The sequence below is a fragment of the Oncorhynchus kisutch genome, linkage group LG3 (genome assembly GCF_002021735.2).
Source record: "Oncorhynchus kisutch isolate 150728-3 linkage group LG3, Okis_V2, whole genome shotgun sequence".
In the NCBI taxonomy this organism is placed as follows: Eukaryota; Metazoa; Chordata; class Actinopteri; order Salmoniformes; family Salmonidae; genus Oncorhynchus; species Oncorhynchus kisutch.
Window position 1 is genome coordinate 25,609,150 of NC_034176.2, and position 22,435 is coordinate 25,631,584.

Genomic DNA, 22,435 nt, shown 5'->3' on the forward strand with positions numbered 1-22,435 from the left:
CCAGGCGGTGTGTTTGGGATCATTGTCATGCTGAAAGACCCAGCCACATTTCATATTCAATGCCCTTGCTGATGGTAGGCTTTGTTACTTTGGTCCCAGCTCTCTGCAGGTCATTCACTAGGTCCCCCCGTGTGGTTCTGGGATTTTTGCTCACCAATCTTGTGATCATTTTGTGGAGCCCCAGATCGAGGAAGATTATCAGTGGTCTTGTATGTCTTCCATTTCCTCATAATTGCTCCCACAGTTGATTTCTTCAAACCAAGCTGCTTACCTATTGCAGATTCAGTCTTCCCAGCCTGGTGCAGGTCTACAATGTTGTTTCTGGTGTCCTTTGACAGCTCTTTGGTCTTGGCCATAGTGGAGTTTGGAGTGTGACTGTTTGAGGTTGTGGGCAGGTGTCTTTTATACTGATAACAAGTTCAAACAGGTGCCATTAATACAGGTAACGAGTGGAGGACAGAGAGCCTCTTAAAGAAGAAGTTACAGGTATGTGAGAGCCAGAAATATTGCTTGTTTGTAGGTGACCAAATACTTATTTTCCACCATAATTTGCAAATGCATTCATTAAAAATCCTACAATATGATTTTCTGGATTTTTTTTCCTTCTCATTTTGTCTGTCATAGTTGAAGTGTCCCTATGATGAACATTACAGGCCTCTCATCTTTTTAAGTGGGCACAATTGGTGGCTGACTAAATACTTTTTTGCCCCACTGTAAATGTAGGGCCTGCTTTTTCCAGTCTGGGACACTTTCCCATTCAGCCCTTCCTTCCTGTAGGTGGGGGCGCAGACAGAAGTAACTTTTGTTTCTGTCAGCTATAATCGATAAAGAATCCTCTCACCACCCTCTCTGCTATCTTTACACCCGCAGGCTCACCCCCTCCCAAGGTACGCTGGTTCAAGAACGGTCTGGAGATACACCCTGACCAATCAGAGCTCTCTGTGGCACAGGACGGCTCTCTTGTGATTGGTTCAGCATCTGCCAGTCACAGTGGGGACTTCACATGTGTAGCCAGCAATGATGCAGGCTCTGTGGAGCGGAAGACCCGGTTGAAAGTGCATGGTGAGATCTTATCAATTCCATCTTTATTCCAAACTGATGTGAGTTCAGATAACAATAAAATGTCTTAACAAAGGGACTTCTAGATGATGTCTGTCTCTCGTACTCCTCTAGTTCCCCCTGAGATCCAGGATGATGGACAGCCCCTGAACCTGACAGTCACCCTGAAGCAGCCACTCACTCTGGGCTGTGATGTCATTGGTATCCCCTCCCCCACAATCACCTGGACTAAAGACGGGCAGAATGTGAGTCACCTACCAGGCATTCAAATACACTTCTTAAAAAGTTTTTTTTTTTTTTACGTATAGGTATAGGTTGTAAAGGTGACCATACTTCTACTGACTTCGATGACAACCATGTTATTTGTATCTAGCAACACAGTGACACCAAGTGGTCATTTAGTTTATCACAGTCCAATATTGATCTTACAGTAACAAGCACTTACAATGTATGTCTGGCTGTGTATAGGTGGTGGACTCCCCTGGAGTGTATGTACAGAATGGGAAGAGACTTCTGAGAATCTACCGGGTCCAGACAGAGCACGGTGGCCAGTTCAGCTGCATAGCTAGTAACACAGCTGGGCAGGCCCGAAGGGACTACAACATTGTTGTACAAGGTGAGCCTTCATAGTGCTTAAAAGCAAGTCGGTGTCCTACCTCTCCCATTGATTTTACATTTAAAGTTTAAGCAAAGTCAGTTGTGTAAAATAAATATTTTAAAGTACTACTTAAGTCATTTTTTGGGGATATCTGTACTCGACTTTACTATGTATATTTTTTTAATCTTTTACTTCACTCATTCCTAAAGAAAATAATGTACTTTTTACTCCATACATTTTCCCTGATACCCAAAAGTACTCATTACATTTTGAATGCTTAGCAGGACAGGAAAATTGTAAAATGTCAAATTCACGCACTTATCAAGAGAACATCCCTGGTCATCCCTACTGCCTCTGACCTGGCGGCAGTGGCGGTTCTATATTGTATGGCTCTCTAGGCGAATCTTCCTTCGGCCCATTGTGGTTTATTTTGTAGCATTTCATAGTGTGACTAATTTTACTAATTGCATTAGTACTGTACAAAGTTAGAGGTGCACTATTTGATAGATTCCCCCACTCCCCCTACCTCGGGCTTTCAGTGGGGAGACCTGAGGTTAAGCTAACCCCACCTTCCTCCCCGTCTTGTACTTCTGAGTGGGAGACCTTCCCAGGCAGTAGCCTGCCTAGCTCACAAACTAGAATCAGGGCACCCACTCCGACAAGGTTAATTGGCCCATAGTCCCACACGGTGACATGATATCATTGACGTGACGTGCAAATGAGCGATAGCAAACCGATCATACAAATGTCACCATGCCGCCCCCTGCAAGATGCTGCCCGGGGCAGTTGCCCGTGTCGCCTATATCTAAATTCGCCATTGCCTGGCGGACTCACTAAATACACATGCTTCATTTGGAAATTATGTCTGGGGGTTGGAGTGTGCCTCTGGCTATCTGTAAATTTAAAATACAAGAAAATGGCCCCCATCCTGCGCTGGTGTCACTAATTTGAAATGATTTATACTTTTACTTTTTATTCTTAACTATATTTTAGAAATTCCAGGTCTAAGTTTGAATTGCATCCTACCATGGCCTAACTTCTCTCTCTGTGTGTGTGTGTGTGTGAGTTAGCCCCACCAGTGATCTCAGGGATGTCCAGGGTACAGGATCTGTCAGTGGTGTCAGGACAGGAGGTAGAGTTCCAGTGTCGGGTCAGTGGGCGCCCAGCCCCCAAAGTTGAATGGAGCCGGGATGGAGAGTGAGTCTTTCTTGACATTGACACTTGTGCATATAGCTACTACCCATCACATTAAATTGTTTATTCACACTCATATACAAATGTAAGATTGTAATTTGATTACTCTTGTGTTGCTGAGAATTTTGTAGTGTATTTTAGTTTTAAAAAGGATTCTAAAGTTTGTAATTTCAACTTTGAAATTTCAGACTTGATTTGTCCAAATGAAAAATGTATCAGAACCAACAACAATGTCCATGAATTATAATCCACATAATAATTCACATTTCCTGTTGCTGCAGGATTATTTTCCTGCTGTAGCAAAGTCGCTCAAATTAATATCCTACATTTGTACATACCGTACATCATGTATCAGATATCACTTTTTGTGTGTGGATTAGCCTAGTCAATACACTGTCAGGCTTTGGAGTATTGACCCCTCTCCCTCCTACTCCAGGGTGCTGTCCAAGGACGGGGACCCCCATGTGGAGTTTCATGAGCAGGGCCAGGTGATGAAGGTGAAGGCAGTCAGACTAAGGGACCAGGGCTTGTACCAGTGTCTGGCCAGTAACAGCGCTGGGACACAGATGCGCCAGTTCAGACTCACTGTGCAAGGTACTGTTCCCTCTCTCATGTTTCCTTCTCAATGACCTCATACCAACAACACAAACTTCCTTCTGCATCTCAGAAATAATGACAATGTTTATCGCTGAAGCAGATACTACAGTATACCTTGAGAAAGTCACCTTTCTCTCTTCTCACACTCCTCCTCTCTCCTCCTGTTTTTCCAGCTCCCCCCACCATCATGGGCCCCAGTGAGACCTCAGAGGTGTCTGTGGTGTTGGGTTTCCCCACGGTTCTGCCCTGTGATGTAGAAGGTTCTCCCATGCCCAGTATCACCTGGCTGAAGGACAACCAGCCCATCGTGTCCAGTGCCCAGCTCACCTACACACGGGGTGGGCAGGCACTGAGGTTGGGGGCAGCACAGGGAGACAGTGCCGGTCTCTACACCTGCCGAGCCTCAAACCCAGCAGGCACCACTCTTAAACACTACTCACTCAGTGTGTTGGGTAAGGGAACCAGACAAGGAGAGGGTTGATTCTGGTGTATATAATGAACAGTAGTCTAACATCATTACAATTCAATGTACGTAAATACCGGAGAAGTATTTGACTGCCTGTTTGATTTGATCAGTTCCACCCCAGATTGAAGGGGACTCTACATCTCTGAGTTTCGGTAGCCGAGATGAGAAAGTCCGGATCAACGGCTCATTAACCCTGTCCTGTCTGGCTAAAGGCTTCCCTGAACCCAAGACCCAGTGGTTCAAAGATGGACAGGTTGGTTTGTGTTTCTGTCTAGCTACTGCATTTCACACAAGTTCATTTAATGCTATAGATGTCTATTTCTGCTTATTTGAAACATTTTTGTATTTATTTTTGCTGTTTCTAGTTGTTGACTAGGAACTCCCACACTGGTATCCGTGAGAGTGGTCACCTTATTCACATAGACAATGCCATGCTCTCCCATGAGGGACAATACACCTGCATGGTCACCAACACTGCAGGAGAGGACAAGAGAGACTTCCACGTCACTATTCAGGGTGAGTGTCCACGTATGGAATTTAAACTGTCTGCCGTTTGCAAAATTAGTTAATTCACACTATGCAACCTAATCTCACTGCACTCTTGTGAAACTAACTGAACATTCGTTCTCTCTCTCTCTCCAGTTCCTCCCATCTTCCATCGGGGGAGTAACGGTGCAGCAGCCTGGGGTCTGGGAGGAGAGGAGGAGGAGGAGGAGGAGGAGGGAGGGGTTAGAGATGATGAGATGACAGAGAGAAGGGAGGTGGTCCTGGGGCATCCCATCAGCCTGTCCTGTGAGAGTAACGCCATCCCTCCGCCCCATCTCAGCTGGTACAGAGAGGGACGCAAGCTCTCCACAGCTGACGGAGTGGTACTGCTGCCAGGTGAGAGGGGGACCATGCCCTCTAGGTCTAGTTCTACGATATCAAACTTGTACAACGACCAGTATGGCACTACTGCAGCATCAGCTCCACTGTGATCCAATAAGATTCTCTGTTATGTTGTTGTCCTTTAGGTGGGCAGGTACTCCAGATTCCACGGGTCCAGCAGGAGGATGCTGGGAAATATACATGTCAGGCGGTGAACGAGGCAGGGGAGGACCGCATGCACTTTGACCTGGAGGTTCTGGGTAGGCACGCTTTGTTACTATCCCTGTTATTCTGTCAACTTATTATTCAATCATGGTCCTCGTACAGTCAAAAGCCTTAATGCCTAAACCTGCAAAACGGATGCGCCATTTCTGAATGTTTTTCTCTTTTGGCGTCCTGTTTTTCCAGTCCCCCCAGTGATAACGGGCCAGTTGGATGAGTTCATGGAGGAGATAGGAGCAGTGGTGAACAGTACCGTGGCTCTCCACTGTGACGTGACGGGTCACCCAGAACCAGCCATCTCCTGGCTGAGGGACGGCACACCGCTGCCCTCCGGACAACACCACAGCATCAGTGAGGACGGGAGACAACTACAGGTCAGAATCCCGTATACCAAAGCACTGCACTGCTTAGTACAGTATAAGGACTTCCCTTGGAATAGAATGGCCCCCGTCCTGCGCTGGTGTCACTCATTTGATTTAATTCAATATACAGCCCTCTCTTACTTCATCTGTCTCAGGGGGCAGGTCTATAATATTATGTTATTAATTATTCTGTCTTTCAGATCCTCAGTGTGCAGGTGTCAGACATGGCCAGCTACCTTTGTGTGGCTGAGAACAAGGTTGGAGCAGTGGAAAAACTCTTCAGTCTGACTGTGCAAGGTGAGATGGAGCCCACAAGTACAAACATCTCTTCAAATGCCACATCAAGCTGATTTCTACAATTCACACAGGAAGGATAGATATATCCTGTGAATGTGTTTACGTGTTAGCTGAGTGTGAGCTGATGTATTCCCGTTTCTCTCCAGTTCCCCCAAGGATGGTAGCTGGCAGGGAGGAGGAGGTGAGTGTGATAAAGGGTCACATGGTGTCCATGCTGTGTGACGTCCAGGCGTACCCTCCTCCAGAGATCACATGGACCAGAGATGGACAGGTCCTCCAGTTCAGCACGGGCATCCATATCCTGCCAGGTCAGAGCTGGCTCCTCAACACACTGCCCAGAGCCCATAACACACTCCATAACTCATTGTGTACTCAATCGGCCAACCATACACAATAAACGCATAGCAATTCAAAATGCATTTTATCTGTGATTTGTCTACTGTACACTGTCTTTCTGCTGTTCTCTGCTGACTTCCTCTGATACTTGCCATCTAGTTTACTGTACTGTCATTCTGATTAATTCACTGAACATTAACTATGCCTTCTGAACTACGTATTGTTGACTGTACTGTAGGAGGTCAGATGCTGCAGCTGCCCCGGGCCAGACTAGAGGATGCGGGACAGTACGTGTGCACAGCCACCAACTCAGCAGGCCAGGACCAGAAGAGCATCCTGCTCAGTGTCTATGGTGAGAAACTGTGCTGCCCTCATCAGTGTCACACTTCACTTGCTACAATATCTGAATTAGCACTTAAATATTGTCTATTTTATTCCTATGGGTTTACAGTCCTGCCCACGCTGAAGCCCCGCCTTGACTCTGAGTCAGAGGTCCTGACCCCTCAGGTGGGGTCATCTGTCACTCTGCGTTGTGAAGCTCAGGGCATTCCGACGCCTGAGGTCACATGGTACAGGAACGGGCTGCAGCTGGCAGCTAGGACTGGACTGAAAGTGGAGCAGCATCAGCTGGAGATCATGGGAGTGCAGGTAAACACACTGTCATCACCTTCAGTTGGTGCTGTCCTAACTGCTTTAGAAGAGTTAGCACTGATAACTAAGGGCATGAGATTAACCCTGTTTTAAGCATCAAAGTGAAACACTGTTGTTCTGTTTCATGCTGATTATGGCTCATGGTCCATAGGTGGCTGATGGTGGAATGTACATCTGCAAGGTGTCCAACGTGGCTGGACAAGTGGACAGGACCTTCCGCTTGACTGTTCATGGTGAGACTTGCCTCCCATGTAACCTCCATTAGATCTGTTTCTTACATATGGTAATACTGGCATATCAGATGTCACAGTATAATGAATCTCATTGTTTCTATTCTGTTCTCCTCCTTAGTACCCCCTATCCTGGATGGGCCTCTTCATGAGTCCCTCACCCAAAACCTGGGCTCCCATGTCACCTTGCTGTGTGAGCCTACAGGGGTCCCAGTACCCAGTATAACATGGCTGAAGGATGGCATCCCTATTGGTAAGAAGCTGAAGTTTTATAAATTAACTGTGACAAATTCAGTTTTGACAAGATCACATTTTGACACGTGTATTAAAGCATTTGAATGAATGAGACCTCCAGCTGCTGGTTTAGCCTGACCTGTGTGGTTATTTCTTTCCCAGAGAGCAGTCTGCAGTGGCAGTGGTCGGTACGAGGCAACAGGCTGGAGCTGGGTCCTCTGACCCTCTCTCACGCTGGAACCTACACCTGTGTGGCCAAGAACAGGGAGGGACAGACTCAGAAGGACTTTGCTCTCACAGTGCAAGGTAGGCTACAGACTCCCCCACAACAGTGGCAGTCGGTGACGTTCAAGATGAGGGAGGATGATTTTTTTTATTTTTAGAAGCATGGCTTTATTTCTATTACAGCATATTAGATGACTGTCATTCATATTACATTCACCCAGTTCAATGTAACATCGATAGATTTAGACTACTACATGATCAAAGTTTCCCTATATCCATCATGAGTTTGCTATAACAATGCCTATGAATGAAAGTTAACAACGTAAGTGCACACAGGTCGAAAGAAAGATTTGAGGAAACAGTGACACATTGACAGACAGTAACACATTCAATATCGCCTTGCACACTCTTGCCTGCATCTAGCTGATCTAGGGTGTAATCATTAGTCCAACATTTGCAAACTAGTGTTCCTGACATCAATGCACGACACATCAGCTGTCTGTGACCAGGCAATTAAACATTTTCAAGCCAAACCTTCATATCATAACCACTACACACAGCCTACATTGTTGTCAACATATTAGCAAAAGTAACGTCATAGTCAGCATAGCTAATAGAACTAACGTGTTAGTAAACTTACTATAATCATGTAGTACAGTCAGTAAGCAATTAGAAGTTATGCCTCTCTATTTGAGCCGGGTGTTTGAGTAGGCTAACCTAGCTAGCTGCTATTAGGAGTGTGTATTGGAGGCGAAGTCAGGTGCAGGAGATTAGAGTGTAGTGAACAGGCGCACTTTTTATTCCGGTCACACTGACAGCACAAAATAACATAAAATGTGCCCAAAACACGGAACATAGATAAAAAGTAATGCGTGTAACCATATCCACAATATCAAAATACACGTAACACAAACAATCCTACACAAGACATGATGGGGAACAGAGGAATAAATACATATGAATTGATTGGGGAATGAAAACCAGGTGTGCAGGGAACAAGACAAAACAAATGGATACATGAAAAATGGAGCGGCGATGGCTAGAAAGCCAGGCGACGTTGACCGCTGAACACCGCCCGAACAGGGAGAGGAGCCGACTTCGGCGGAAGTCGTGACAGCTGCACTAGCTACCTAAGTAAATTAAAGTGAAAGTGACATTTTTTGGGGGAAATATAGCTAGCTCTCTCTCTCGCTCCTCCATTTTTTTTAAATAACTTAATTTGTTCAAAACTGTTCAACTATTGTCTTTCTCTCTTTGAGTCAACTACTCACGACATTTTATGCACTGCAGTGCTAGCTAGCTGTAGCTTATGCTTTCAGTACAATATTCATTCTCTGATCCTTGATTGGGTGGACAACATGTCAGTTCATGCTGCAAGAGCTCTGATAGGTTGGAGGATGTCCTCAGGAAGTTGTCATAATTACTGTGTAAGTCTATGGAAGCGGGTGAGAACCATGATCCTCTTAGGTTTTGTATTGAAGTCAATGTACCCAGAGGAGGGCGGAAGCTAGCTGTTTTCTGGCGACACCATGGTGCTACCCTACTGAGTGCTGTTAAAGCTATATTGCAAGACATTGTGGTTTAATAAATTATTTGGTGACATGAGAATATATTTAGTGTAGTTTTATCTAAAAAGGATAACTTTTTAAATGTTTTACCTCCATTGTCCCTACACATTGTAAATTAGATTACACCCAAGAGAATCACATGTTGTGAGGAGTATCAAAGACCTTTTGCATGTCAGTGTTGTGAATCATAGTGCTGATCTTTTGTTTCAGTGTCGCCCACAATCCTGGACTCTGGCCATCCATCTGACCTGAGTGCCCCAGTGGGCGATGACCTGACTCTGGAGTGCAAAGTGAAAGGGACACCCACACCCCGCCTCAGCTGGCTGAAGAATGGAGTGACTCTGGAGGGCTCAGACACCCAAGAGATAGAGTGAGTCCCTCTCACTTACAATTGCCAGCCTAAGTACAGTTGAAGTCGGAAGTTTACATACACCTTAGCCAACTACATTTCAACTCCGTTTTTCACAATTCCTGACATTTAAGCCTAGTAAAAATTCCCTGTCTTAGGTCAGTTAGGATGACCACTTTATTTTAAGAATGTGAAATGTCAGAATAATAGCAGAGAGAATGATTCATTTCAGCCTTTATTTATTTCATCACATTCCCAGTGGTTCAGAAGTTTACATACACTCAATTCGTTTTTGGTAGCATTGCCTTTAAATTGTTTAACTTGGGTGAAATGTTTCGGGTACCCTTCCACAAGCTTCCCACAATAAGTTGGGTGAATTTTGTCCCATTCCTGCTGACAGAGCTGGTGTAACTGAGTCAGGTTTGTAGGCCACCTTGCTCGCACACGCTTTTTCAGTTCTGCCCACAAATTGTCCACGGGATTGAGGTCAGGGCTTTGTGATGGCCACTCCAATACCTTGACTTTGTTGTCCTTAAGCCATTTGCCACAACTTTGGAAGTATGCTTGGGGTCATTGTCCATTTGGAAGACCCATTTGCGACCAAGCTTTAACTTCCTGACTGTTGTCTTGAGATGTTGATTCAAATTATCCACATAATTTTCCTGCCTCATGATGCCATCTATTTTGTGAAGTGCACCAGTTCCTCCTGCAGCAAAGCACCCTCACAACATGATGCTGCCACCCCCGTGCTTCACGGTTGGGATGGTGTTCTTCGGCTTGCAAGCGTCCTCCTTTTTCCTCCAAACATAACGATGTGCAGTTGCAAACCGTAGTCTGGCTTTTCTATGGTGGTTTTGGACCAGTGACTTCTTCCTTGCTTAGCAGCCTTTCAGGTTATGTCGATATAGGACTCGTGTGTACTGTGGATATAGATACTTTTGTACCTGTTTCCTCCAGCATCTTCACAAGGTCCTTTGCTGTTGTTCTGGGATTGATTTGCACTTTTCACACCAAAGGACGTTCATCTCTAGGAGACAGAATGCATCTCCTTCCTGAGCGGTATGACGGCTGCGTGGTCCCATGGTGTTTATACGTGCGGACTATTTTTTGTACAGATGAATGTGGTACCTTCAGGCATTTGGAAATTCCTCCCAAGGATGAACCAGACTGGTGGAGGTCTACAATTTTTTTCCTGATGTCTTGGCTGATTTCTTTTGATTTTCCCATAATGTCAAGCAGAGAGGCACTGAGTTTGAAGGTAGGGCTTGATATACATCCAGAGGTACACCTCCAATTGACTCAAATTATATCAATTAGCCTATCAGAATCTTCTAAAGCCATAACATAATTTTCTGGAATTTTCCAAGCTGTTTAAAGGCACATTCAACTTAATGTATGTAAACTTCTGACCCACTGGAATTGTGATGCAGTGAATTAGAAGTGAAATAATCTGTCTGTAAACAATTGTTGGAAAAATGACTTGTGTCATGCACAAAGTAGATGTCCTAACTGACTTGCCGAAACTATAGTATGTTTACAAGAAATTTGTGTAGTGGTTGAAAAACGAGTTTTAATGACTCCAACCTAAGTGTATGTAAACTTCCGACTTCAACTGTATGTGTATCAGTGTTATTCTCTTAACAGGGTTCGACACACAGGGCTGCCTGCTGGCCCGGGGAGGTTTTGAAAACGCTCAGTCGAGCATCCCCATCAGTGCCCCGCTTGGGCCAGTGAAGGAAATATTGTAATAAGGCTATTTTTAAACTAGGCTATATAACTGATTAAAGACAAACAAGCAGATGAAATCCCTTAGCTGTCTGTTCCTTATGTCAATTATTTATCACCAGTGGTGATTTTATCATGTAAATCTTGGTGGGGCAAGCTCCAACAAAGTATTTTAGATGCATGCCTGCAAGCCACTACACAACACAACACTAAACAATACCTTAATGGCACTATAACAGTGACAAATGGTGCCCACAAACTGTTAGGGCCTACTTAAAGCTGTCCCAACAGCAGTCCCAACACCTACACTTGGCTATCAGCGGAGCCTTGTCTGGCAGCGAAACAGTTCATTCAGTATAATTTACTGCCTTTAAAAAAAACATACAGTACCAGTCAAAAGTTTGGACACACCTACTCATTCAATGGTTTTGTTTATTTGTACTTTAGAGGTTCTACTGCTCCAATATAATTATTCCGTGATTTCATTTCTGATCAGTTTTCATGAGAGATGTAGACACGTTCGTATGTTTCCCACTGTTTAAATTGAAGGGTGTTGTGGAGTTATTATGAGCAAGACAACATTGAATGCTGGCTTGAACTTTGTTTTCCATGCAAAGCGTTTAATTTCAAATGGAAACCTATTTTTGTTCACCTTCTAGTTTTTAAAACTTCTTCAGGATTGGTGGGTCCCCTGCGGGACGGTTGAGATAACGTAGGCTAATGCGATTAGCATGAGGTTGTAAGTAACAAGAAAATTTGCCAGGACATAGACATATCTGATATTGGCAGAAAGCTTAAATTCTTGTTAATCTAACTGCACTGTCCAATTTACAGTAGCTATTACAGTGAAATAATACCATGCTATTGTTTGAGGAGAGTGCACAGTTTTGAACATGAAAAATTATTAATAAACAAATTAGGCACATTTGGGTAGTCTTGATACAAAATTTTGGACAGAAATACAATGGTTCATTGGATCAGTCTGAAATGTTGCACATACACTGCTGCCATCTAGTGGCCAAAAGGATACAAATGGTACAAAAAAAATTGTTGTATTTTTCTTCGAATTATCTTTTACCAGATCTATTGTGTTATATTCTCCTACATTCCTTTCACATTTCCACAAACTTCAAAGTGTTTCCTTTCAAATGGTACCAAGAATATGCATATCCTTGCTTCAGGGTCTGAGCTACAGGCAGTTAGATTTGGGTATGTCATTTTGGACAAAAATTGAAAAAAAGGACGGATCCTTAAGAGTTAAACATGATACAGTAACCCCTCAATAACTCTTCAGCATCTCAAATGGCGAGACTGACTAGTGACCACATGGACAGACTTAATTAGTGAGTTTGTGTCGGGAGCATGATGTCTATTTAGTCAGGCAATGCCCACATTATTCTGACATATTTTAGAATGTAAAAATGCATTATGCTTAGTGGTAATGCATTATGCTTATTATGCTTAGTGGCTTAGTGGTAGACTATTACAACAGTGAAATATAAAATGTTGGTTCTTGAAAATTACAATTAAGTGTTCAAAAAACTAATTGAAAGACCTTGAATTTGACTTGCCAATGACTGTATTAACCTTGTATAGGCTACTTGCTTAGCTCGCCAATGAAAGAGAAAAATCATCTGCTATTGAAATGATGCTTCATCATTTGCTTTCCTGTCAGATGTTGATATGGCTGTAGGTATCCTATTGGTTAGCGCCTTGGGCCAGTAAACGAAAGGTTGCAGACCGTATACCCAAGGCGACAAAGTGAAAAATCTGTCGATGTGACCTTGAGCAGGGTTAATCATTCTAATTTGTTTCAGGGGCTCTGTACTACTATGGCCAACCCTGTAAAACAACACATTTCACTTCACCTGTGTGGTTTATGTGGTTTCTGTGTTACAGCATATCCCCTGATGGGAGTACTCTAACCCTGCTACGGCTGAGGCCTGAGGACTCTGGGACTTACACCTGTCTGGCTGTCAGCCCTGCTGGCCAAGAGAGCAAGATCTTTACCCTCCTTGTACTGGGTCAGTTGTCTTTTATCTACGTGTTAAAGATAATATTTCCTAACTAAATTAGTACTGAGCTTCCTAGAAACAATCTGGATTCTTAGTAATAATGATGATGTAATTCCGCAGTGCCCCCCTCTATCTCGGGTGAGACCAGTGCCCCCAGAGAGGTGCAGACCACCCAGGACAGTGTGGTGACCCTGGAGTGCCAGGCAGCGGGTATCCCTCCACCCCAGATCAGCTGGCTCAGGAATGGACGCCCCCTGCTCCTCTCTCCACGTGTCCGCCTCCTCTCCGCAGACACTGTACTCAGGTAAGATTCTATACATGGCAAATGTCTAGTTTGGTTGCTCTCTCACAAAACTGCCTTAATGAAGGAATTAACAGGATATTGTTTTAGTAAGTATGCCTGAGTTTCAGGTGAGGTGAAAGTGAATGTGTATGCCCTCTGTGTGTGTAGGATCTCTCCAGTGCAGCTGTCAGACTCTGGGGTCTATACATGTGTGGCACGCAGTCGTGCTGGCCTCGCTGAGCTTAACTTTGATGTACAGGTCCAAGGTACTAACTTATACTCCCCACCTCCTTTTGATGAATACACCACTGAGCTGTAAGTGTTATACCTGTAAACGGATGTCTGTCTGTCTGCCTGCCTGTCTCTGTCTCAGTTCCTCCAGGTGTGGACCATGTGGAGCCTGTAAAGCCGGTCACAGTGGTGCGGGGGTCCCTGGTGACGCTGACCTGTGAGGCGCAGGGTGTCCCCCCTCCCTCCTTGAAATGGCTAAAGGACGGCCAGCCTCTGTCCCTGCATCGCAACCTGCTGCTTGACGGCCAGGAGACGCGGCTGCAGCTGCCTGACGTGGGGCTCTCTGACAGAGGCCTCTACAGCTGTGTGGCCAGCAACCAGGCTGGCAGCAGCACCAAGAGCTTCAACCTCACTGTGTTGGGTGAGCAGGCAGAACAAACATTCTCCATTCACCCAAACAGCACATACGCACAGATGAAAAGTTGAAGCTCCGCTGAAGCAATAGGAATGTTGTTTAACAATGGTGTAATTTTCTATTCTTGTACAGAGCCTCCAAAGATCTCCATCAGCTCTCCAGAGGAGTTGATGGTGGCCGTGAACACTGCTCTGGAGCTGGAGTGTACTGCAGTGGGCGTCCCCTCTCCTACCCTCAGCTGGCTCAAGGATGGGCGCCCTCTACAGGGAGACAGTGAGATAGTAGAGGAGGACGGACACTTCCTCAGGATTACCAAAGTGCAAGTAAGTCACAAACGTAATGACACAGCATTTAGTTGACATTCAGACCTCACTGCTGTATAATGGTAAACACCAGATCATACCAGTGATATCTCTGTTGTTAGGTGGAGGATGCAGGTCTATACACCTGTCTGGCTAGCAGCCCAGCAGGCGAGGATGGAAGTAACCACTGGGTCCGTGTTCAAGGTGATACATGTGTTTCCTAGCCGTATATTGTCAATCCTGCTAATAGATAGCAAGGTACTTATAAATCAAATCCTGATCCTAATCATCAACGCTTGTTTCCCTGCTCCAGTTCCCCCAACTCTCCTTGGTTCTGATGATGTCAGAACGTTGTCAGTCCCAGCCAAAGGACACCTGACTCTGGAGTGCCAGGCTGACAGTGACCCTCCACCAGACATAGAGTGGTACAAGGACGACGTGAAATTACAGGTCAGACTGGACGTCATGGAAACAGGGTGGCAGGAATCACACAATATAGTACAAAACGTTATTGACTCTCTCTTTTTCTGTCTCCCTCTTTCTCCCCTGGTCCCAGCTGGGGGGTCGTATCCAGAGGCTGGCCGGGGGTCAGTACCTGGAGATCCAGGACGTCAGGCCTCAGGACAGTGGCCAGTACAGCTGTGTAGTCACCAACATGGCTGGAAGCACCAACCTCTTCTTCACTGTGGAGATCCTCAGTGAGTTGATAACATGATGAGTTAGGAAGAAGATTGAGATCATGCGTTCAGTGATATGGAATAGATCTGCAGTATAAACCTCAATCAATTATAATGTGTATTTTCATGTCTCTTTCCCCCCAGTGCCACCAGTCATCAGAGAGAGCAGCTCTGTGGTCACTGCACATATCAGTCAGGATGCAGTCTTGCCCTGTGAAGTAGAGGGGGAGGCCTCACCTACAATCCTGTGGAGGAAAGATGGCATCCCTATAAGTCCTGACGACAACAAGTAAGAGCTTCTTACTTTTTGTTCCACTGACTTAGCTAATAGAGGTTATTGGGATACTGTCTTTACACATAAAGCAGAATGTCATCTTCTGTATGACTGTAGATGTGTAGATTGTCAGGGGAGCTGACTGATTGTGTGTGTCCTGTGTCCCAGGTACACCACACTGTCTGAAGGCTCTCTGCGTGTAAAGGCTGTTCAGCTGAGTGATGCTGGACGCTACTACTGCACCGTGTCCAATCAGGCCGGATCAGATCACCATGGGATGGACTTACGCGTGTTTGGTAAATAAATACAACTCAAAGAAAAACAGAATCACACCATAATACAGTAGATTTACCTTTTTACATTAACATTTTGGATCAGACACTCTTATTCAGGTTTTCAGCCACTTGCATTACAGTCAGCACCTTGCAGTCAGATTGGTTTGTATGCCATACATATGTATTTTTTTATGACTTGGGTCCCTGTAGTTGGTCCCTCGATCAACCCTGGTCCCTTCAACGTGACGGTGACCACAGGGGTGAGAGCCGTGCTGAGCTGTGAGGCCACAGGTATACCTGCACCTAAAGTCACCTGGAAGAGGAATGGGACTCCCATAGACCTCAACCAGCAGTCTGGCACATACAGGTATGTGGAGCAGAATGGCCTGTCCTCCTGTCCTCCTGTCCTCCTGTCCTCCTGTCCTCCTGTCCTGTGAGTTATAAAACAATGGACATACATACAAAGGATTCATTTTGAATTATTGTGTGTGACTTTGTTTTGTTTCAAGGTTACTCTCCTCTGGATCTCTGGTCCTTTTCTCTCCATCCAATCAGGATGAGGGATACTTTGAATGCACAGCAGCCAATGAGGTTGGAGAGGAGCGCAGTGTCATTGAGGTTATTTTACAAGGTATTGTTGCTTTTAGGTCCTAATCCAACATTGGTGGAGAGCCATTTAATCTAAGATAAAGACTGAGATTTCTTCTCTCTTTGCCTTTAGCCCCCCCCACCATTGAAGATGACATCACAACAGTCATTGCTATCAAAATGGCCCCTGTGGTGCTGCCATGCCATGCCCAGGGCCGCCCAGAGCCCAGTGTCAGCTGGACCAAGAGTGGAGCCAAGCTGGGCTCCCGAGGAGGGAGTTATCGGGTCCTGCCCACAGGTAGGTCCAACTGCTGCTCAGAGTGTAACATGGTACTATGGCCATCAGTGATTCTGTCATGTTAGTACTTTGGTCTTCATTGTTGTGGTACTGTACTGTTTGGATCCAGGGGTGCTGGAGATTACAGCTGCTACCCCCAGTCATGCAGGGAGGTACACCTGCTCTGCCCGGAACCCTGCAGGGGTGGCCCACAAACACATCACTCTCACAGTGCAAGGTGGGTCCTCGGGTGGATTGTTGTTAAGGTTATACAGTAATGGTTAATGTTTTTGCTTTGTAACTCTCTGTCTTAATTTGACCATTTAACAATGGTTAGTCTGTATACGATAAACCACGACAATGGATTTGCCCTCTCCCACTCAGAGCCCCCTGAGATCAGGCCCATGACAGAGGAAGTACAAGTAGTGTTGCATCATGGGACGCTTCTGCCCTGCGAGGTGAAAGGTTTCCCTCGACCCTCCATCACCTGGCAACGAGAGGGTGTTCCCATATTAACTGGTGAGAATGTCCTCTATTAAACACTTGATCAGAAATCAAGCCATTATATAACACATTGGTCAGTTATACTCTGCTGCTTCTGAATAGTGATGTCTTCTTTCTATGGCTCTACAGGTCACAGACTGGCTCTCCTCTCAAATGGAGCTCTGAAGTTCTCTCGGGTCACACTGGGTGATGCCGGCACTTACCAGTGCCTGGCACAGAATGAAGCTGGCACAGCAATGGGAAGGACACGGCTCGTGCTGCAAGGTAACACACTACACCTCTACAGAGCATAGACATTTTGTCTGAAAAGTATGGAGGCACTTGTTGGTAATTAGTTGAATGCTTGTGGGCCTCAGAGAAATGTAAATAATACATATCTCAATAGTGAAAGGTTCAACTATGTGTGATGGTGTTGCTCCAGTTCCCCCAGTACTGAGTGTTCCTCGTGTGGAGTACACGGCCGTGCTGGGCCAGCCAGTGAGCCTGGAGTGTGTGGCAGATGGGCAACCCCAGCCGGAGGTGTCCTGGCACAGGGAACGCAGGCCCGTCACAGAGGGGGCACACATACAGCTCTTTGCCAACGGCACCCTGAGGATCGCGGCCTCACAACGTAGTGATGCTGGCCTGTACACCTGCTCTGCAAAAAACCTCGTTGGCAGGGCCAGCCATGACATGAGGCTTGTCATAATGAGTGAGTGGATAGGAACTGAGGGCATGAGACAGATTTAACCGTAATTTAACCTGACATTAGGATTAACAGTGAATGGCGTAACGGATTTGCCAGTAATAAACGGAGTCTTTCTCTCTCTTCTAGTCCCGCCTATGATTCCTGCTGGTCAGCCAGAGCTGTCTGTTGTCCAGGGCTTCCAGGCCTTGTTGCCGTGTGCGGCTCAGGGTTTGCCAGAGCCCAGGGTGTCATGGGAGAAGGACGATAATACCGTGCCCAACCTGCCTGGCAAATTTACTGTTCTGCGATCAGGAGAGCTGATCATTGAGAGGGCAGAGGTCAGAGACGTTTCTACTTTACAGTGTATAATCAAGGTGATTTAGGTGAAGATTCTGATCAACTTTTTGTCCCTTGTAGCCAGGTGATGGTGGTGTGTTCACCTGTGTGGCCACCAACACAGCAGGCACAGCGAGACAGGACACCCGCCTGTCCGTCAACATGAGGCCCGCCTTCAAGGAGTTACCTGGTGACGTGACCCTGAACAAAGGCCAAAGTCTAAGCTTGTCTTGCCATGGCCAGGGCACCCCTACCCCTGTCATCTCCTGGACCGCTAACAACAGCCCCTATCCAGGTACTCCACTAGCTACATATTCTGTTATGATTGATTTAAGGATTGATATAATGATCTTGATTGCTGCAATAGTCTCTCTCTCTAGATCTATATCTATCTATCTATCTATCTATCTATTTCTCTCTCTAACTCTATCTATCTCAGGTTCCAGTGTGGATGAGGCAGGCAGAAGCTCCTTGGTCATAGAGAATGTGACCATGAGTGATGCGGGAACCTATGTGTGCCTAGCAGAGAACAGTGTGGGCACCATTAGAGCACTCTCATTTGTCCGCATTAGAGGTGAGCACTTTCAAGACATGACCAGAGTTTAGACTGTTTATATTTGTATTGTTCTATTTGTTGATAGGGGTACACTGTATGTAAGGGGTGTATCATGTATCCTTAGAACCTCCAGTTCTGAAGGGAGAGGCCCACATCTCTCAGACTGTGGCCCAGGGTGGCACAGCCATGCTGGACTGTCCTGTCCAGGGAAACCCTAGTCCTGTCCTCCGCTGGCTCCGTGACGGCAGACCCCTTCTCCGCTCCCTTCGCCTGCAACCCCTCCATAATGGCTCCCTGGCCATCTACAGCGTCACGGTAACACATCACGTGTCCCATCTGTCTCCCTCAGAAATATTTTTATCCAGTGTTATTTGAAATTGAGAGTTCATATCTTGTATTAAAAAATGTCTGTACAAACAAAAAGAGAGTAGGCTTACACAAGAAATGATGGACAATTTTGAAGTCAGCTTAAGAGTGAGAGGATGGACCACTGACTGCAGTCAATCTGCACTCTATCTGCAATCCTGGGTCATGGAACATTGTGTGACCTACAGTAACTGCAGTGTCCGAGTCTGGCCGTAATCAGATTGGCGTGAGTTCAGTCAGAGGCTAACAGTATTAACTAGAGAGGAAAGGAGGGAGCTCAGACATGGATGTTCCCAGGCTCTCTCCCTGTTCTGCCGGCTGTAACGTTGTTAACTTTGTTACCTCTATAGCTAATGCTGGAATAGTACACCCTGCAGCTGACACTTTCTCAAAGACAAATAGTTCTTCTCACAGAGAGCTCTGTGATACTCTGTTGTCACACTGAGTTATTGCCGAATGAACTAATGGAAAAACCATAAACTTTCCTTTTTTAGAAAATGTCAGCTTTTAAATGCGTCAATGAGGGATAGAAGTTCCATAAAAAAATCTGAAATATGCATCAGTCCTTTTCAACAGAAAAAATATGAATACTGTCTGTGGAACTCAATGTCTATTGTAGAGTTGACTGACGCACTCAAAGAAACTCAAACGGGACTTCTTAGGACGGCAAGACTTTATTCAGCAGCATTCAACAGTACACCATACTTCAGCATATGGAAACGTATTTCTGACCAGTCAGTCAGCTAACACACCCTTTTAGAAACTTTGAAACAGGGCAGGACCTAAAAGACTCATCCCTTGGTCGTCATACCAGATTGTTACTTCACTGAAGGATATAATGCTGACAGGTTATGATGATCAGTTTGGAAGTCAAGATCACCTATTTTCTATTATCTTAGACGTACACAAAGTTGATACAGAGGATTAAGAAAATATGTTTTAAGACATCATCAGCTTGATTTATAAATGTTGTGGTTAATAATTGGCCAATTAATGCAGGTTATTGTTAGCATATGAATATGACAAGTACAGCTTCTAGTAGAAGCCTACACACTCACACATTCACAATCTTCACACACACACACACACACACACACACACACACACACACACACACACACTACACACTCACATTTAGCTGAACCACTGGGGTAATGTCACAACATTCTATGATGTTATTTGGAAGAGTGAAAGGATGAGGGTCCCCACCAGCAATATCAATCCTCATATTTCAGAGGAACAATAATAATGTGCTTGTGTTAAATGTGTTTATGCCATAACATCTATCTGTCGCCATCGGTGTCAGAGAGGAGATGCAGGGGAGTACCAGTGTGTGGCTGAGAGTGAGGCTGGAGTCGCGGAGAGAACGGTCTCTCTCAAAATACAGAGTAAGTGATGTGTGGACCATAAATACAGTCACACCAACATCCAAATACTGTTGTGAAAATATGAAAAAGGAGTATTCTTAAAATTACACACATTTTTTATTTCATTCTCTAAATGTATTCTCTCTCGCTCTTACTTTCTCTCTCTCTCTCTCTCTCTCTCTCTCTCTCTCTCTCTCTCTCTCTCTCTCTCTCTCTCTCTCTCTCTCTCGCCACAGTTAAGGGAGGTTACTCTAATTGGGAGGAGTGGGGCCCATGCAGCACCACCTGTGGACGAGGGGTTCAGGAGCGAATCAGGTTATGCAACAATCCAGAGCCAGTCAATGGGGGGCGATCATGCGACGGTCCCAGTATGGACTCCAGAAGATGTCAGACTGGACTCTGTCCAGGTACGGCTGATTGAACTGATCTCCTGTCACTCCAAACAGATGCAGCTGAATTTAACAATGGAATTATATAATGTAAATAAAAAGATTAGTACTATATTCCCCCCCCCTCTCTCTCTCAATCTCTCCCTCTCTCTCTCTCTCTCTCTCTCTCTCTCTCTCTCTCTCTCTCTCTCTCTCTCTCTCTCTCTCTCTCTCTCTCTCCCTCTCTCTCTCTCCCTCTCTCTCTCTCTCTCTCTCTCTCTCTCTCTCTCTCTCTCTCTCTCTCTCTCTCTCTCTCTCTCTCTCCCCTCCATCTTTCTCTATGTTTGGTGACTGAAGGGGAGGCCCCTCGTAAGGCCAGGGGCAGCCTGATAGGGATGGTGAATGATAGGGAGTTTGGGGTGTCGTTCCTGGAGGTTAACATCACAGAGGACCTAGAGGAGGGAACCAGCACCCTGCAGGCCCACCTGGACAACATCCCCCCTAGTGTGGGTGAGTATGGGAGTGGGAGAGGATTCTGTTTAGAATCTGTTTGACCAATGAAGTCAGTAACTTAATCAAGTTGTGAAGACGTTGTGTATATATCCCTCAGTCACTGTCATTGAGCATGTCTGTACCCTGACCTATCATACTCTTAGAGATATGGTCTTACTACTGATGTTTTGCAGGTCCATTGCTGCGGGTGCTCGTGTCTGTGTTTGCTCCCATCTACTGGACCACAGTGCTGCAGACTGGAGCAGCCAGGAACGGCTACTCACTGACCCAGGGCCTGTTCAGACAGGAGTCCCAACTGGAGTTTGACACGGGTCAGTTAAGAACAGATACAGTTACATTCTGCAAAATAACCTGAATTGTTTTACTCTACTTTAAATGTAGTCCTACAACAGTGTTTGTCTCTACTGAACTGAATTTTCCCTTTAAATCTGTACAGGTGTAAGATCTTAATTGGATCACCCTGTTGTTGCAAGAAATATTCTTAATAGCAGGAAATACAAACTTGTAGTGTATTGCAAGGTTAAACAGGCTTCTCAAGTTTATAATTTCCACTTTGACCCTCCCTAAGGTCGATGTCCGTGCCCCCCTGGATATTGAATTAGCATAATAAAAACAATCCCCATAAAAATCTGTCAGTTTAAGATAGATATTGGATGCGTCTCAATCCACTGCGTCTGCCTATGTCGCACTTCAGCATCTGTGGTGACAGAGCTAGAGCGGTGTCTGTCAGCCCATGAGACATCCCGAAGATCGGTCTTCTCACAAAATCGGCTGTAGCATCTGTTTGGCCCCTCTGTGGAAAGATGAGACTCTCACGAGCGTCTTGGGACTCATCTGAAGTCGATACAGCCGATCTACCATCTTCTGTTTGTAGCGTCCGAACAGTTTGGGCTACACACTAACCCCTCTGTGGAAAGGTGAGACTCTCACGAGCGTCTTGGGACTCATCTGAAGTCGATACAGCCGATCTACCATCTTCTGTCTGTAGCGTCCGAACAGTTTGGGCTACACACTAACCCCTCTGTGGAAAGGTGAGACTCTCACGAGCGTCTTGGGACTCATCTGAAGTCGATACAGCCGATCTACCATCTTCTGTCTGTAGCGTCCGAACAGTTTGGGCTACACACTAACCCCTCTGTGGAAAGGTGAGACTCTCACGAGCGTCTTGGGACTCATCTGAAGTCGATACAGCCGATCTACCATCTTCTGTCTGTAGCGTCCGAACAGTTTGGGCTACACACTAACCCCTCTGTGGAAAGGTGAGACTCTCACGAACACGTACATGTCTGTTGTTGTGCAAAGGAACCACAAGACTGAAGGTCCCCAGTAGCAGTTGAAAAAATGAATGGTAGTATATACGGAGACTGTTTAGTGCCAAAAATAAGGGGTTAAATACACGTAAGAAAGAAATAACAAATGTTTCCTAATCTTTCTTATATCG

General features: G+C 45.5%; 1 protein-coding gene across 1 annotated transcript in view; it reads left to right on the plus strand.

Annotated features, from left to right (window-relative positions):
* hmcn2 (hemicentin 2) overlaps positions 1 to 22,435 on the plus strand; it is a 62,220-nt gene that overhangs the window by 26,537 nt on the left and 13,248 nt on the right. Inside the window, exons 26-69 of the mRNA XM_020471064.2 lie at positions 871 to 1,062; positions 1,174 to 1,304; positions 1,528 to 1,675; positions 2,728 to 2,854; positions 3,288 to 3,445; positions 3,622 to 3,900; positions 4,025 to 4,167; positions 4,280 to 4,430; positions 4,557 to 4,796; positions 4,928 to 5,041; positions 5,190 to 5,377; positions 5,566 to 5,662; positions 5,809 to 5,970; positions 6,237 to 6,350; positions 6,450 to 6,646; positions 6,801 to 6,882; positions 7,001 to 7,132; positions 7,276 to 7,419; positions 9,117 to 9,276; positions 12,880 to 13,004; positions 13,116 to 13,299; positions 13,447 to 13,544; positions 13,652 to 13,930; positions 14,057 to 14,247; positions 14,349 to 14,430; positions 14,540 to 14,676; positions 14,783 to 14,924; positions 15,048 to 15,192; positions 15,346 to 15,473; positions 15,663 to 15,819; positions 15,962 to 16,083; positions 16,174 to 16,338; positions 16,448 to 16,555; positions 16,702 to 16,836; positions 16,951 to 17,085; positions 17,243 to 17,512; positions 17,636 to 17,826; positions 17,906 to 18,119; positions 18,264 to 18,398; positions 18,505 to 18,695; positions 20,053 to 20,134; positions 20,350 to 20,520; positions 20,839 to 20,991; positions 21,168 to 21,305. Coding sequence (XP_020326653.2) covers positions 871 to 1,062; positions 1,174 to 1,304; positions 1,528 to 1,675; positions 2,728 to 2,854; positions 3,288 to 3,445; positions 3,622 to 3,900; positions 4,025 to 4,167; positions 4,280 to 4,430; positions 4,557 to 4,796; positions 4,928 to 5,041; positions 5,190 to 5,377; positions 5,566 to 5,662; positions 5,809 to 5,970; positions 6,237 to 6,350; positions 6,450 to 6,646; positions 6,801 to 6,882; positions 7,001 to 7,132; positions 7,276 to 7,419; positions 9,117 to 9,276; positions 12,880 to 13,004; positions 13,116 to 13,299; positions 13,447 to 13,544; positions 13,652 to 13,930; positions 14,057 to 14,247; positions 14,349 to 14,430; positions 14,540 to 14,676; positions 14,783 to 14,924; positions 15,048 to 15,192; positions 15,346 to 15,473; positions 15,663 to 15,819; positions 15,962 to 16,083; positions 16,174 to 16,338; positions 16,448 to 16,555; positions 16,702 to 16,836; positions 16,951 to 17,085; positions 17,243 to 17,512; positions 17,636 to 17,826; positions 17,906 to 18,119; positions 18,264 to 18,398; positions 18,505 to 18,695; positions 20,053 to 20,134; positions 20,350 to 20,520; positions 20,839 to 20,991; positions 21,168 to 21,305 — 6,837 coding nt within the window. The remainder of the gene's footprint in view (positions 1 to 870; positions 1,063 to 1,173; positions 1,305 to 1,527; positions 1,676 to 2,727; positions 2,855 to 3,287; positions 3,446 to 3,621; positions 3,901 to 4,024; positions 4,168 to 4,279; positions 4,431 to 4,556; positions 4,797 to 4,927; positions 5,042 to 5,189; positions 5,378 to 5,565; positions 5,663 to 5,808; positions 5,971 to 6,236; positions 6,351 to 6,449; positions 6,647 to 6,800; positions 6,883 to 7,000; positions 7,133 to 7,275; positions 7,420 to 9,116; positions 9,277 to 12,879; positions 13,005 to 13,115; positions 13,300 to 13,446; positions 13,545 to 13,651; positions 13,931 to 14,056; positions 14,248 to 14,348; positions 14,431 to 14,539; positions 14,677 to 14,782; positions 14,925 to 15,047; positions 15,193 to 15,345; positions 15,474 to 15,662; positions 15,820 to 15,961; positions 16,084 to 16,173; positions 16,339 to 16,447; positions 16,556 to 16,701; positions 16,837 to 16,950; positions 17,086 to 17,242; positions 17,513 to 17,635; positions 17,827 to 17,905; positions 18,120 to 18,263; positions 18,399 to 18,504; positions 18,696 to 20,052; positions 20,135 to 20,349; positions 20,521 to 20,838; positions 20,992 to 21,167; positions 21,306 to 22,435) is intronic.